Source organism: Micrasema longulum, unplaced genomic scaffold (assembly GCF_059751315.1).
Source record: "Micrasema longulum isolate JH-2025_06_02 unplaced genomic scaffold, ASM5975131v1 h1tg000993l, whole genome shotgun sequence".
In the NCBI taxonomy this organism is placed as follows: domain Eukaryota; kingdom Metazoa; phylum Arthropoda; class Insecta; order Trichoptera; family Brachycentridae; genus Micrasema; species Micrasema longulum.
The window spans coordinates 218,852-232,464 of record NW_028278181.1 but is presented as its reverse complement, the minus strand read 5'-3'; the positions used below and the strand labels follow the sequence as shown (position 1 = coordinate 232,464).

The following is a 13,613-nucleotide window of genomic DNA, read 5'->3' as shown; positions in this document are numbered from 1 at the left end:
TAATCAAGCAAATCCAAATCCAAAATATTTATTGTACCATTATATTTTTTTACACTTCTAATATACTGTATCCAGGTGGATGAAGAATACATGTGCAACTGTGTGTGGAATAGAACCAAAATCTTGGACATGTGTTTTTGATTGTATGGCTAAAAATCCTGAAAAATCAATCAATTATAGAAAAGTCTGCCCCGTAAAGCAGTGGTTGGCATGTTCACCTTCTATGCTTAAGGTCCTGAGTCCATGTACTGGGAGTCAAAATGAAACATTTATTCAAATTTTGGTTTGACACTGCAATATTTGAGTGTCCTTGGATAGGAACCTAAAGCGTAAGACTGATCACTTTACCTTCCTGTAAACATGATCGAAATATATTGCATGTACTTTTTGACTTGAGTACATTTCGCATCTCCAAGTGCTGGTTAGGGTTACAAAAATATATTTCATCAAATCAAGAAAAAAAAATGTTATCGTCAAATCTGATAACAAGTGTCGTATTCGTTGGAAAATTCAAGTAAATATAGTGTTGTGCAATGGCTTGAATTGATCATATATATGTAGACTTTGGACCCGTAAAAATATTGGAGTATTAGATTCTCTGTTTTTTTTTCCAATTCCAATATACAGGACTAACCTGCCGATGGTTATGCCTGTTGGAAGGGCTACCGCTATATTGACCCACATCGGTCTGGATGTTGATGATCTGTTCCGTGTATCCGAAGGGGTTTCTTTTAGCTGGATTTCCCTACTATTTTGAAAAGAGTCTTAACCTAGGTGCTTGTTTATCATTCAATCCCAAAACTTAAAATTATTAATATTCAAATATTAACTTGAAGAAGGTACCTAGGTACCTTTTTATGGTTGAGTTCCAAAACATAAAATAAAATTTTTTTAAAAAGAGAATTGTTTTTGCAAATGCCAAATTCTGCTTTTCTAACAAATGGGGCGCACTTTATTTAGGATTGCAATTTTCAAAAATGTATTGAATGTCACTCAATATCATTTAAGTTTTACCAGAAATCCAGTTAAAAGAAGTGAATGGGTGGATATTATTATGAATTTAAAATCCACAAAAATTAATGCTGTTTGTTAACATTCAAATTCAAACTTTTTTATTTGCAAAAAATAACATCTTCCCAATTTTTTTAGTATACGTATTCTCGTCAAAAGCAAACCTGGTAGGTCGATGAATAAAACATTTATACTCCTAACTTTAAAAAAAAAATAGATAAAAAAAAACACGCGCAGCGCAAAGATCTACATTTCGCTGTAAACCGCACTAAAATCGGTTAAACCGTTTTAGAGGAATTCAGTGAAATCGCACGTAGGGAAGAATTATATATATAAAGAAAAAAAATTGATAATGATCCTTAAGATAAAAATGACTTTATTTTATTTACTTTTATGTAATTTTGAATTCTCTATCCTTACCTTTGTTTTGTATAAATACATTGAACTCCTTAATAAAGATACCAGTCTCGAAAATGTCGCGAAAGCGATGAAACCGGTCACTGGGTATTCAAAATTTGTGGATTAAAGTATCACTCGTCTTTTATTTATATAATAAATTACAATGAACTTCCATCAAGAATTTTCACTTACAAACTTAAATGTTTTATATAAAGACAAGTCTGGAATTTTAGTTCGTAACGTACATGTTAATTTAAATAAATGAATGTAATTTATATTGTCAATTGAATCAGCATTAAATTTGTAAAACTTTACACTTTACACATTTTAAGTTATTATGAAAATAAAATTTTGTTAAAAATTAAAATTAAATTGAATTGAAGTGAATGATTGGAGGGGCGTGAGTAGGTTAAGAGTGACTCGGTGACCTCGTAATAGGAATAGGGGACTTCAAATCGTTAGACAATTCAAAAAGCGGTTATATACAAATATTTAAAAACATTTAACTAAAATGTCTCATTCGTAGGCATTTTCCCCTATACGTTTAATAAAAAAGCATTGATGTTTTTTTTACCTAACTACGCAGAGGTATTAAATTATGCAATGAAAAACCCAATTTTAGACACTAAGGATGATAGCACACTTTTCGTTAGACGACAAATAAAATAGTGTCGTGCGGTAATACGATTGTATATAAAAATAATATTTTGGTCCATATTTACATTACTAGTCTCATCTGCCATGAAGTCAATAATCGTTCTCTTGGCCACCCTTGCTCTGGCAAGCTCCAAAACAAGTAAGTTAAAATTGTTATTTCGTCTTAAAAATAATTACGTATTGTCATAAATGATGTAAAAATTTGATAACTTATTTCAATTATTTCGCTAACCTTGTATTAAGGAGAACTTATTTTGGTATTTAATTGGTTGTGTCGTTTGTCAATAATAGTTATCAATAAGAATTATCCCAATGGAATGATATATTTTGTCTCGATTAAAAATAGATTGGTCTTCCAACTATCTCAATAAAATAAATATAATGATGGCGACGTTGTATTTTTTATGTTTGATGCACTAAATTTGTGGAACTTTTTATCAAAATTATTGTAATTAAATAAGTAGATTTTTTTTATACATTTTTTCTTTTATCACCTTGGAAACCATCTATAGGGTCTTAATGTCTAAGTAACAATCGATATTTTTTATTTCGGATACAATCGTCTTAGCGTACAAGAATATAAAAAGCGACAGATAAAACAAGTTTTTCCCCTCTGAAATATATTTTTTTTAATAAACATTACAATTATTTTAACATATTATTTATTTATAGTGTTAATTTTTCATTCTTTGATGAATCCTTGTTTTTAATTTTTGAATAAAATTGTAAGATTCAATATGTCCATGTATTTATAATTTTCTCAAACTGAACGGTTTGGGTAGGTGGAAAAAAATTGCCTTAAGGCAATATGCCTGTCCTTATATGTACATATATATTGTATATGAATTTAAAGTGTCAAATAAATAAATAAATAAAATTATTTGATTTCCTCACATGGACAACAACGTCAAATACGCATATTTCCACAATTATTGGTGTCTTTCTTAAAAAGCTCTATAATAATATTTTTTGATTGAATCGGCATTCACTTCGTAACACTTCTTCAATTATTATGAAAATAAAACTTTGTTATAAAAACTGTGTAACACTAAAAACAAAGTTTTATATTTATAATCATTTAGTTCACCGTTTTCCCGCTAGAGGGTGCTAGGTGTTTAAAAAACTACCTTTCAACAAAATATTTTTAAAATTAAGTTGAGTTTCTATTTACTATATTTTCGTTCTATATTTTGTATAAAATTGCTTTCTATATATATTTTTTTCGCGTCCGGGCAAAATGAAGAATAAAACTCTGTGTGTAAAATAGAACAAAAATAATAGACGCGCGTTTTTGACTCGTGGCTACTCTTAGATTAGAAATTTCTGTGATGGTATTCTGAATCTTCTCTACCCCTTAGAGACTGGTTGATTTGAGGATTTTATTTTTTTTGATAGGTCGACACTTTGCTTCATAAAATGGCCACACTGATGATTAAACGTCAAACGATGTTGAAAACTGTTTTACAAAAAAAAAAAACGAATGCGGTTTGGTCAATTTAATCTAATTAAGTGTTTTGGGTAATGCTTAAGGTCGCAATAATGTTCTAAATATATTTATTTGATGTTTAATCATCAGTGTGGCCAGGTACGAAGCGAAATGTAAACGCCTGCAAAAAATAAAAATACGTAAATTAATCAATCTCTAATGGGTAGAGAAGATTCAGAATACCACCCTAGGCTGGAATTCCAAACGCTCTCAAGGTCGCAGAGAAAGCTTTTATAGCGCGTAATCATATACCAAATACGCGCTATGAAAGTGTTTTTTACGGCCCCTAGAGCGTTCGGAATAGCATCGCTGGAAAATAAAGCCAAATGGCGATAAGTTCTCCTTGTCGTGTAGTAGTTGGCGCATTCGACTACCGTGTTTGTGTCGACTATTAATATTTGTTTGAATTATAGTTTAACAACGCAATATTTTATGGTTCTTAGACTGGCTCCTAAAGTGTTAGACTAATTGCCTTACCCTCGTTAGTCAAATAATTAAGATACGCTGCGATTTAAGTGCATAAACTAATTTTACAAACGCAAATATTTTTTTGAAAGCCAGTACTATAAATTACTCATGTATTGTGTTCATTATTATTTTATGAACTTATTATTTTTTGTTGTTTTTAAGCATCATTTAATGAAAAAAAAACATGTAAAAAGAAGGTCCCGATGAAGGATTTTCTAGCTAGTCGGGACCTGAAACAAAGAATTTTAAAACTGTGAAGTAAATGAATAAATTGTCCTTCCAGATGACTGGACCCAAATCCGAGTCAAATTTGCATTTAGTGGAGCTCTGCAGGACATCGATGCTTTCTGGAGGATTAACAACACCTTGAATTCTATGTTGGAAAGTGGCTGGGCGTTGGTTGATAATGCAAACAGCTTAAACTTAAAAACTGCCTGTCTTTCTGATCAGGATGTGAGAGTTTGTGGTCTTTACGATTCAAGAGGATTTATTGCGGGCATACAAATAGCTGTAAGTATAATCAATTAAAAGATAATGGAAATTGCGGGGATTCAAAAAATATAAAAATATTACGATTAACTTCATATAAAGGTGACGAAGTTCTCATAGAAAAGACTATGAAAGTTCTGTCATTTTCAGGGCTTACTACATAGTATCGATCACTGCATACACTGTGAAGCATTATCCATTTTACCAATGTTTTAACATCTACATATTTTAATTTAAATCTTCGTGTCTATAATGACCTTCTCAAAGGGGTTCTCCAGCTCTGTTGATATACCTAACAATTTTGATAAATTTCCCTGGTGGTTGTAACCAGAACTTGTCTACAAATTTTCAGACTTACTTGAGACGTTGTCGATCAAAACGTGTTACTTTTGTTTTGGTATACTTATTAAGATAAATTGGGATTTGTTAAGAAAGTGAAAACACTTTAAAATAAGCTTAAACGTCGCCATAGACTATTGAAGACGACCGAAGATTCACCAACAATGAAATTAGTAAAGTCATCGAAAGATGGAGATACAATAATAATAATAATTGAGTTGAAGAACTGAAACGGGTTGTCGTCATGTGGCTAGTGTCTCGGACTCACTGATCAAAGGTCCACGGTTCGAATTCTACTCTACCCCAACTGGAATCCCATTTTCTAATATTTACTTATTTACAACTCGTTTGAAATGGCCCTCAAAATTTAACATTTTGGTAATTCATAAGAACGCAAATATTTTTTAATTAAAAAAAAGTATTTATATGCAAGCCCTACAATAATCAATAAAAAATATTTTTAAAAAAATGATTTGAACCTAGAAGAATCTGATATAATCATCCAGAAAGTAAAAAAGGCCATTAGGAATCTAAAATCTTACAGATCACCCAAAAAGCATGGTAGTTTTTAAAATAAACAACTGATTACGGCAGCATGCTGCTCGTCAGATGTGTGCAATTCAGTTTGGAAATCGAAAAATGACAAACAGATTTGGTTGCATTTGTATTAATTCCAATACACAAGAAAATATCAACCCAGACTCATCTCTCGTCTCTCATGCCAGAAGAATATTGCTTCTTATATTAAACGGGAGACTGAAACACTACCAAGACTGCTGAATTATAAAAGAGCAATCTGGATTTGACGATGTTAAAAAGGCAAACTAGAACAAATTTTGAAAATACAATAAATAATTCAGAAATGTCGAGAATTCAATTTTAAAGCTCTGGGATTTTTTCAACTCATCAACTCTAATGTATGGGAGCGAAGTATGGAATTGGAAAAACGATGATGAAAGTAAGTTGAATGCTGTCGAAATGTGCTAAAACGATGTATGATAGGTGCATGAATGTCGTGATCCGTGAAGTGTGTAAGGCTGAGACATGCATTATTGACGGAATCAGGAAAGGGGTGCTGCGTTGGTTTGGACATGTAGAGCGAATGGACAGCAAAATAACGGCTAAAAGGATCTACGATGCGAATGTTGATGGATGCAGAAAACGAGGAAGACCGAGAAAGACATGGCCCGATCAAGTCCATCAAATACTTGAAAATGGACATGCCAAAAGTAGGAATAATCGGCGTGCGTGCATGAGAAGATTTATGCATGTAGAGGAAGCGAGGTCTGTATGCCAAGAGTGATATGTCGTTCTATCTTTTCTGCCTACCCTTATGTGGAAACAGAGTGATGGTTGGTTTGTTTGTGGGATTTTTTAGAAGAGATAGGTGTACCAAATCAGTTGAAAGTATGTACAATTTATATCAAGGGCACTCATCCAGGATTTTGGGTTTATTTTGTCCACACGAACACGGACAAACTGATGAACCAATCAAATGAAATAATTTACAGGTTCCTTTTTAAACGCTACCTTTAACTTGGCCCAGGACCAGAACCACGAGGAATGGAGGCGTATCAGACCCTTTTTACTACGACGCTCAGCATTGAAGAATACGGCGAAGGCGACATAATTTTGATATATACAAAAAACTTCATTTAATATTTAACACTTTGACTCCATTAATCCAGTACATATTTAAGCATAAACCTCAAACAGACTACGTAAATAGCATTCGGGAGAGCTGATACTAGCATTACTTTACGGATAGAAAATGAATTGTTGAAGAAAGTGGACCAATTTAAATACCTCGAAAGTTTTATTACAAAGTTGGTAGATCCAGATGTGGAGGTGAAATGCAGAATTAAAATAGCCCGCAGCACATTCAACAAAATGATAACAATATTCTGCATTGATAAATTGAATTAAAAATTTAGGCAGATAATGATAAGTGTATGTTCGGTCTGTTCTGTTGTATGGATCAGAAACCCGGGCTTTAAAAGCACACACCATTAACTGGGTGTGGGCATTCGAGATGTGGCTTCACAGAAAAATTCTTCGTATACCGTAGACAGATAGATATGATTAGCAATGTAGAAGTCTTCAAGAGAGCTTCTTACACCAGAAAATGAATAAAATGTTCAAAGATCCGTAAGATATCCTATCTGGGTCACATCCAGCGCGGAGACAAGTATAAAATCCTCCAACGGGACGATGTTCTCATCATCACTATGGCAGCATCATCTGCATGGCATGTGATGTTAATGACCTTATCTCCCTTAGTAGATTCACTCCTTTTTTTATTCATAAAAGCGTTTTTTATTTAAATATTTATACATATTTATTCTGCTTGTGTAAGAAAGGGTTTTTAGCGTATATATTGTTGTGCTATATTTAGTTATAAAGGTGCTAAACTTGCTTTGTTTCTTTGTTGTTCTCAATATGTGTTATTTTCTGTATGTTAATATTATTTATGTCCCGAATTGAGTTGTTGTAACTCCTGGGAATGTAATTCAACGTATTATACTTGTGAAATACTTTGTGTTTTATGATTTATAAATATTAAAAAAATATTTTTAAAATGTGGGCCTGGCAGGAGGCAAAGGTTTCAGCTGCGCAACATAAGAGACTGGACCGGAGTGTGAAAGAGTTGTTCCGGGTAGCGCAAGACGGAGAGGCTCTTCAAGAAGTGATTGCCAGCGTCGGAGACACCTGATTATAGCATAGAAAGAAGAAGAAAAACTGCGTATTTTATAATAACGTTTATTTTCAGTTTTAGTGCGTTCAAATTTTGCCAGATAAAATAATATTCTCATAAAGGTATTTTATTTAACAAAATGTATTTATCTCTTACAGCTTCCACTGAGCGATTTCGAAGGAAAGGGAATACCGTACGATTTCACTCAGTTACCAGTCTATGAAAAGAAAGTAATCAATGGAAAGGCGTACTGGACAAGTACACTTTTGGTAGTGACTCCAGCCTTACTCAAATTCGGTGGTCGAATTGCAATGAGCAATCTAGGATACGGTCTTTGGTTCAAGTATGGAGACGCCTATACTGAGATCCCGACCGAAGAGTCTCTTATTGCCTCCACTACAAAATATAATAAACAGAACTGCCTGCCTAACATGGGTAAATATTTTTGTGATTTGTTACGTAATTGATGAGTAATTATTGCAAATTTTTAATGTTATCCATCAAAGAAAAACTCATGCAAATGCCTTGGTGTCTTGGTCAGCTTTTGGCTTCTAACATCAAAAGCTCCTTCCACTCAAAATGATCCGCTTTGGAAGTCTCTTGATCTCTTAAGATCCGTGCATTGTAAAACTACTTTTTAAGCCATAATTTATGTACGTATTATAAAATATGTATATATTTTTTTCTTAAAAGATTAGATTTTTTTTTAAATTTGCATTTACTGCTTTTGATGCCAGTGCACTTCAGTTTATGTAGTAGATTTGTCTGTCACCACGTTTTATTCATATATTTTTATTTGTTTAAAGACTATTTAAACCAAACCAAATTTAAAAAGTAATTATATGTATCGTATTGTATCGTAGCGCAAAGTTTATACGAAGTTTTGTAATTTTGAAATAACTACGTGTGTGACGTCACAAGATCTCATCGGTGAGTTTTGTTGATTGGTGGGTGGCTTTCCGTTTACTTAAAATCTATCACAACACTCTATGATTGGTTGATCCGAAAGAACTAGTGACGTCATTAAAAGTAGTTTTTAGTTTTATTAGTTTTTTGTACATATTTGAGAAACTTGGTCATAAAATTGAATGCTTTAATTTTTACTGCACGTAAGAAAACGTTTTTTTTATCCAATTTAAAATAGTACTGAACCTCCTCATTTTAACGGTGATAGGATGGGTTAATTTATTGGCCAGTTAGATGACCGAGACGATCAAGTTCGATCGGGCAAATCTGAGTCGTCACCACCAGTCCACCGGCAATTCTTATTAAAACACAGTAATTCAGATTATTTATTAAAAGTAAAACCTATAAAGCTCGAGAAAAACTCATAGTCAATAAACTCATTATATTTGCAAATCTGCATATTTCACTAAAATAATCTCATGAATACATTAGTTTTTGTACGTTTATGATTCATATCATTAATTGTAGTGCTTTCACACTTAAGAATTACGCAGACAGGGAATAATTTAAGCTTATAACTTGACAATTAAAATTATTAAAAACCTTTTGGGGGTTTTATAATAGTTTTACTGACAAAAATAATAATCCTGTCATAAGCCCTGTCATAAGCCCTGTAGATGCCTGGACTTCTATATTACCTTCTCTTAAATGATCTTCGTCTCTGTTGTAATATGTTAATATAAACAGCTCCCCAGGGAGTTGAATCCAGTCCTTGTCTACAAAAATTTGGACAAACTCAAAATATTGTTGGTAAATTACCTGGTCCATGAAGAAATATAGAAATTAAAAAAAAAATATTTTCAGGCGTTGCCTAGTATGTAGGTGAAATAATTCAATTTGATGAATCTCACCCGCAAAAAAAAAGGTTTCAGCTCTTTAACTTCACAAACATCAACAGATGAAAGAATCGAAGGAATATAGGTGTTCAAATATAGGCAGAATGGTGAATGTTACACAGTGTGTAAAGTGGCCACTTAAACCAGCCATTGACAGGTCATAAGCCCTGTGGATGCCTAGACTTCCATATTACATTTTCTTGAATTTTCTTCGTCTCTGTTGCAATATGTTAATAAAAATAATAATTAGTATTGTCAGTTAAAAATGAACTATTCTTATACATTTATATATTTATTTAAGTACACATAAACGGTTCAAAGAACCTTTTACAATTTTTTTAAAAAGAAATAATCACAACAGTGCACAATAATTATGTAGTAAATAATGTGAAATATAAAAGAATAATTAAAATTAAACAATTAAGTGAATATAAAACATAAAAAAAAACAAAAAAAAATAAAAAAGAAACACAACATCTCTAAATAAAAGATAACAATAAGTACGTGAAAATTTTATGTTCTAAATATAAATATAATAAAGTAAAGTTAAGAATAACTTATAGGCAGTAATTTAAAAGAAAATTAATTCAAAATTAGTAGTTTATAAATTATAAGTTTTTTACAGCTACAAAAACAAAATTAAATTAACTAAATAACACCTTTATTTGGTGGAATCATCATCATCAGTTGATTGGAAGAAGTAACCATTTGGCAATAAATCCACCAATGTACAATTTATATTATGTCCAACACGTTAAAAGAAAGAAATAAAAAACACGTATTTAAGGAAACAAAGTTTAATTTAATAATATATTTAAAAATAAATCCATTACTTTTATAAAGTTTTAAAGTTTTGACTAGTAGGATAAAAACTTTTGTGCGAACGAAACACATCGAAACATTAAAAATTATTTTCCTTTGCGTACATTTTGCCCATTGCGATAATATTGCTAAGGCGCCCTGATTTTACAATCTCTAAACAGTATTGTGGTTTTAATGTATATTTTCTGTGTCCTCAGGAACTCACTACTTTTACAACGCTAACCAGAATGCCTCTTGCTCTAATCTAGAGCCCTGGTTCTTGTTAGTCAAGAACGGGAACCTCCATGGAGTCGGTTACCAGGTGTTCGGCAAGACCACTCCAGTAGGCAGAGACTGGTACGACAAGGTGTCCAAGCAAGCCACGGAAATGACATTCCCCACCGGGGCCAAGTGCCTTTCGGACTGGACTGTCAAATATGGAGTCATATCTATCCATATTTACTTCGAAGAAAAACCTTGGGAGATCGATTGTGATCAGGCTAAGGACAGCATTGTGCCGATCAAAGGATTGAATAAGATCGTTCTTGATAGCTTATACAGTACCGCTGATGTACAAGCGAAAATAAGGAAGTTTCTACACAAGTGGTAATTAAGTTCTGAATCGACGGCGACTCGTTATTTTTTTAAATCATTTAAACAATTACAGCTCAAATAAAATGTTTTTATGATTTGAAATTGTTTGTATTATTATTAAGCGATATTTTCTTACATGTAATCCAAAGTTTGTTCTACCCAATAGGCCCTGGGCCCTACTGCAGGTTGACCAAATGTGCTCCTCGTAACGAGCGTAGGTCATGGGCCAGGAAGCAGAGCGTTATGTTCTGCCAAAAAATACTTGGTCAGCACCATGCGAAGGGGCTAATAAAATGGTAGTCGCAAAGGTTTGCCTTCGACCTAATAAAGCTCAGCCGAAATTAAATGAGGGTTATCACTGAAGCCCGCCCAGGGCACTGCAGATTATTATATTTGAATACAATATTTGAGTTTGTCCAAATGTTCGTAGACAAAATACTGGATATTACCCCCTCGGGAGTCATTAAGATTAAAAAATTACAACAGGGATGGAGAATACCTTAAATAAGGGAATATGGAAGTCTAGACATTTACAGGGCTTATGACCTGTCATTGGCTGGTTTAAGTGGCCACTTTACACACTGTGTAACACTCACCATTTTGCCTATGTTTGAACATCCATATTTCTTCAATTCTTCCATTTGTTGATTTTAGTGAAGTTAAAGAGCTGAAACCTTTATTGTTGTATTGCTTGCAGACTGGCTGGATTTCCTCCCCAGGGAGTTATTCATATTTAAATTTATTTCAACAGAGAAGGAAAATATTATTGAGAAGGGAATATGGAAGTCCAGGCATTTACAGGGCTTATGACCTGCCATTGGCTGGTTTAAGTGGTTACTTTACACACTGTGTAACATTCACCACTCTGCCCATGTTTGAACACCCACATTTCCTCAACTCTCCCATCTGTGGACTTTTGTGAAGTAAAAGAGAAATAAATTTAAACATGAATAACTCCCTAGGGAGGAAATCCAGCCAGTCTACAAGCATTTGGACATATTCAAACATTGTTGGATAAAAGGTTCAGTTTGGCGTCTATCCCACAAACATGGAAAAGACGCCGCATTTTATATTCAAGGTTTTTTTTTTAAAAATAAATTATTTAATAAGGAAAAACATCAGTTTTTATATAAGAATACCAAATATTAAAAATAGTACACACCCAGTTAAAGTTTTTCAAAAATGTAATTAAAGAACATGTTACACAGTAAAGAAAAAAAAAGTACTATATTAGACATAAGAAAAAAAAATAAGAGCTCGTAAGAAGGTTAAGGGATGAGAAAATATAGTGCAGGAGAGGGATTTTCATAATATAGTTGACCAATTCAAAATTTTTATATTATAAAAATTAAAGGAACATAAATTTACTACACACTGACAGATGTTTCATTTTACAGTGTTACAAAAAGTTTGTTTTGAAGTCACAAAATATTTAAATAGGGACAAAGTAAATTAAATTTGGAGTAGCTACGATAAATGAACGAGTTTTGAAAATAATTTTATTTGGGCAATGAATTATAAAAAAAATGAACTTGTCATGTTGACTTTACGGGACAATTGATTGAAATACGCTCCAAGAGATATGGACTATCGATAAAATTGTTTTAAATTTTGAAGAGGAAAGACAGATCAGAAATGCTCCTAAGTTTAGTAAGGGAAATTAAACTATAAAAGGAAGAAGAGTCTTCGTACGAGTCAAAATATGTAAGAGATTAACGATCCAGAAGTTTAAGGAATCCATTCTGTATTTTATCTAGTTGTGATATATAAATTGTATATCGAGGATTCCAAACAACAGAAGCAAACTCAAGATGGCTGCGAACGTATGCGTTATAAAAGATTTTGAGGGATGCGGTTGTTTTGAATGGTTGAGTGGTGCGTATAATAAAGCCCAGATTTCTGTAAGCCTTATTTTATGACGCCTGAATATGGGAATCAAATAAGAGTTTTTTATCCATAATCACACCAAAAAAAAAAACATGAGTAAGTACACTGGAAGGATAACACAGCATACTCAATTAACTTTTGCCGATGAAATGTCATAAAAATCCGATACCTTGAGATTCCAATGTTTATGTTAGGAAAATTATTTTTTTAGAAAAAAATAATCTCACTGCTCATTTTACAGAAATTTGAATATGTACAACTCTCTTTTGTAAAAATCGTACTTCGCATGTAAATAAATATATAAGGTATAAAGGATAAGGTATAAATCAATAATTTTAAATGCTTACATTCTTTCGAGAATTTTTTTCGTAAACTCATGTAAGTAAATTTCGTGACGCAACAATGTGGCCCCTGATTAGGGCCTGCTCGCGTCATTTGATAAAAACACTTTAGTTTTTTGGTGGTCCCTTACCTGTGCCACAAATGAAGTGACAACACAAAGTGAAACTTGCAAACCTGACAAAATCCACCTTTCTTTATTTTGAGCTAATCATAAAAAACTGATACAATACCTAATTTCAACTTTTTTTCTTACTTATTTTTTTATTATAATCAGTAAATATTTTATACGTAAGCCGTGATGACATAAGCATGATGTTGTCAAGAAACAGTAGTGGAATAATTAATTTAATTTTATACATTATCAACTTTGCAATGCTCGAGCAGAGGTCGCCATGTTTGAACAAAGCCGATAATTAAAAAGTCAAGTCTTACAAATTAAGCCATATTTTTGACTGACAATGTTAAAATTATTGTAAAAAATATATTATAAATAAGTTTCAAGTAATATCTCACATTTTAAAATTTTGGATTTTGCCGGGTTTGCAAGTAGTACCCTCAAAAATTTAATTTGTGAATGATCCGACCATTGGAATAAATAAGAACTACGAGTATTTAAGTGTTTTGTTTAAATTTGTATTTACGA

The 13,613-nt window shown here is 32.4% G+C and overlaps 1 protein-coding gene across 1 annotated transcript; it reads left to right on the top strand.

The window, feature by feature from the left end:
• Window positions 1-2,144: 2,144 nt before the first annotated feature.
• LOC148277697 (uncharacterized) lies at window positions 2,145-10,843 on the top strand. Its single transcript, XM_088232520.1, has 4 exons — window positions 2,145-2,206; window positions 4,305-4,531; window positions 7,703-7,979; window positions 10,366-10,843. The coding sequence occupies exons 1-4, from the start codon at window positions 2,152-2,154 to the stop codon at window positions 10,755-10,757; spliced, it is 951 nt and encodes a 316-aa protein (XP_088088646.1). The 5' UTR covers window positions 2,145-2,151; the 3' UTR covers window positions 10,758-10,843.
• Window positions 10,844-13,613: the final 2,770 nt, after the last annotated feature.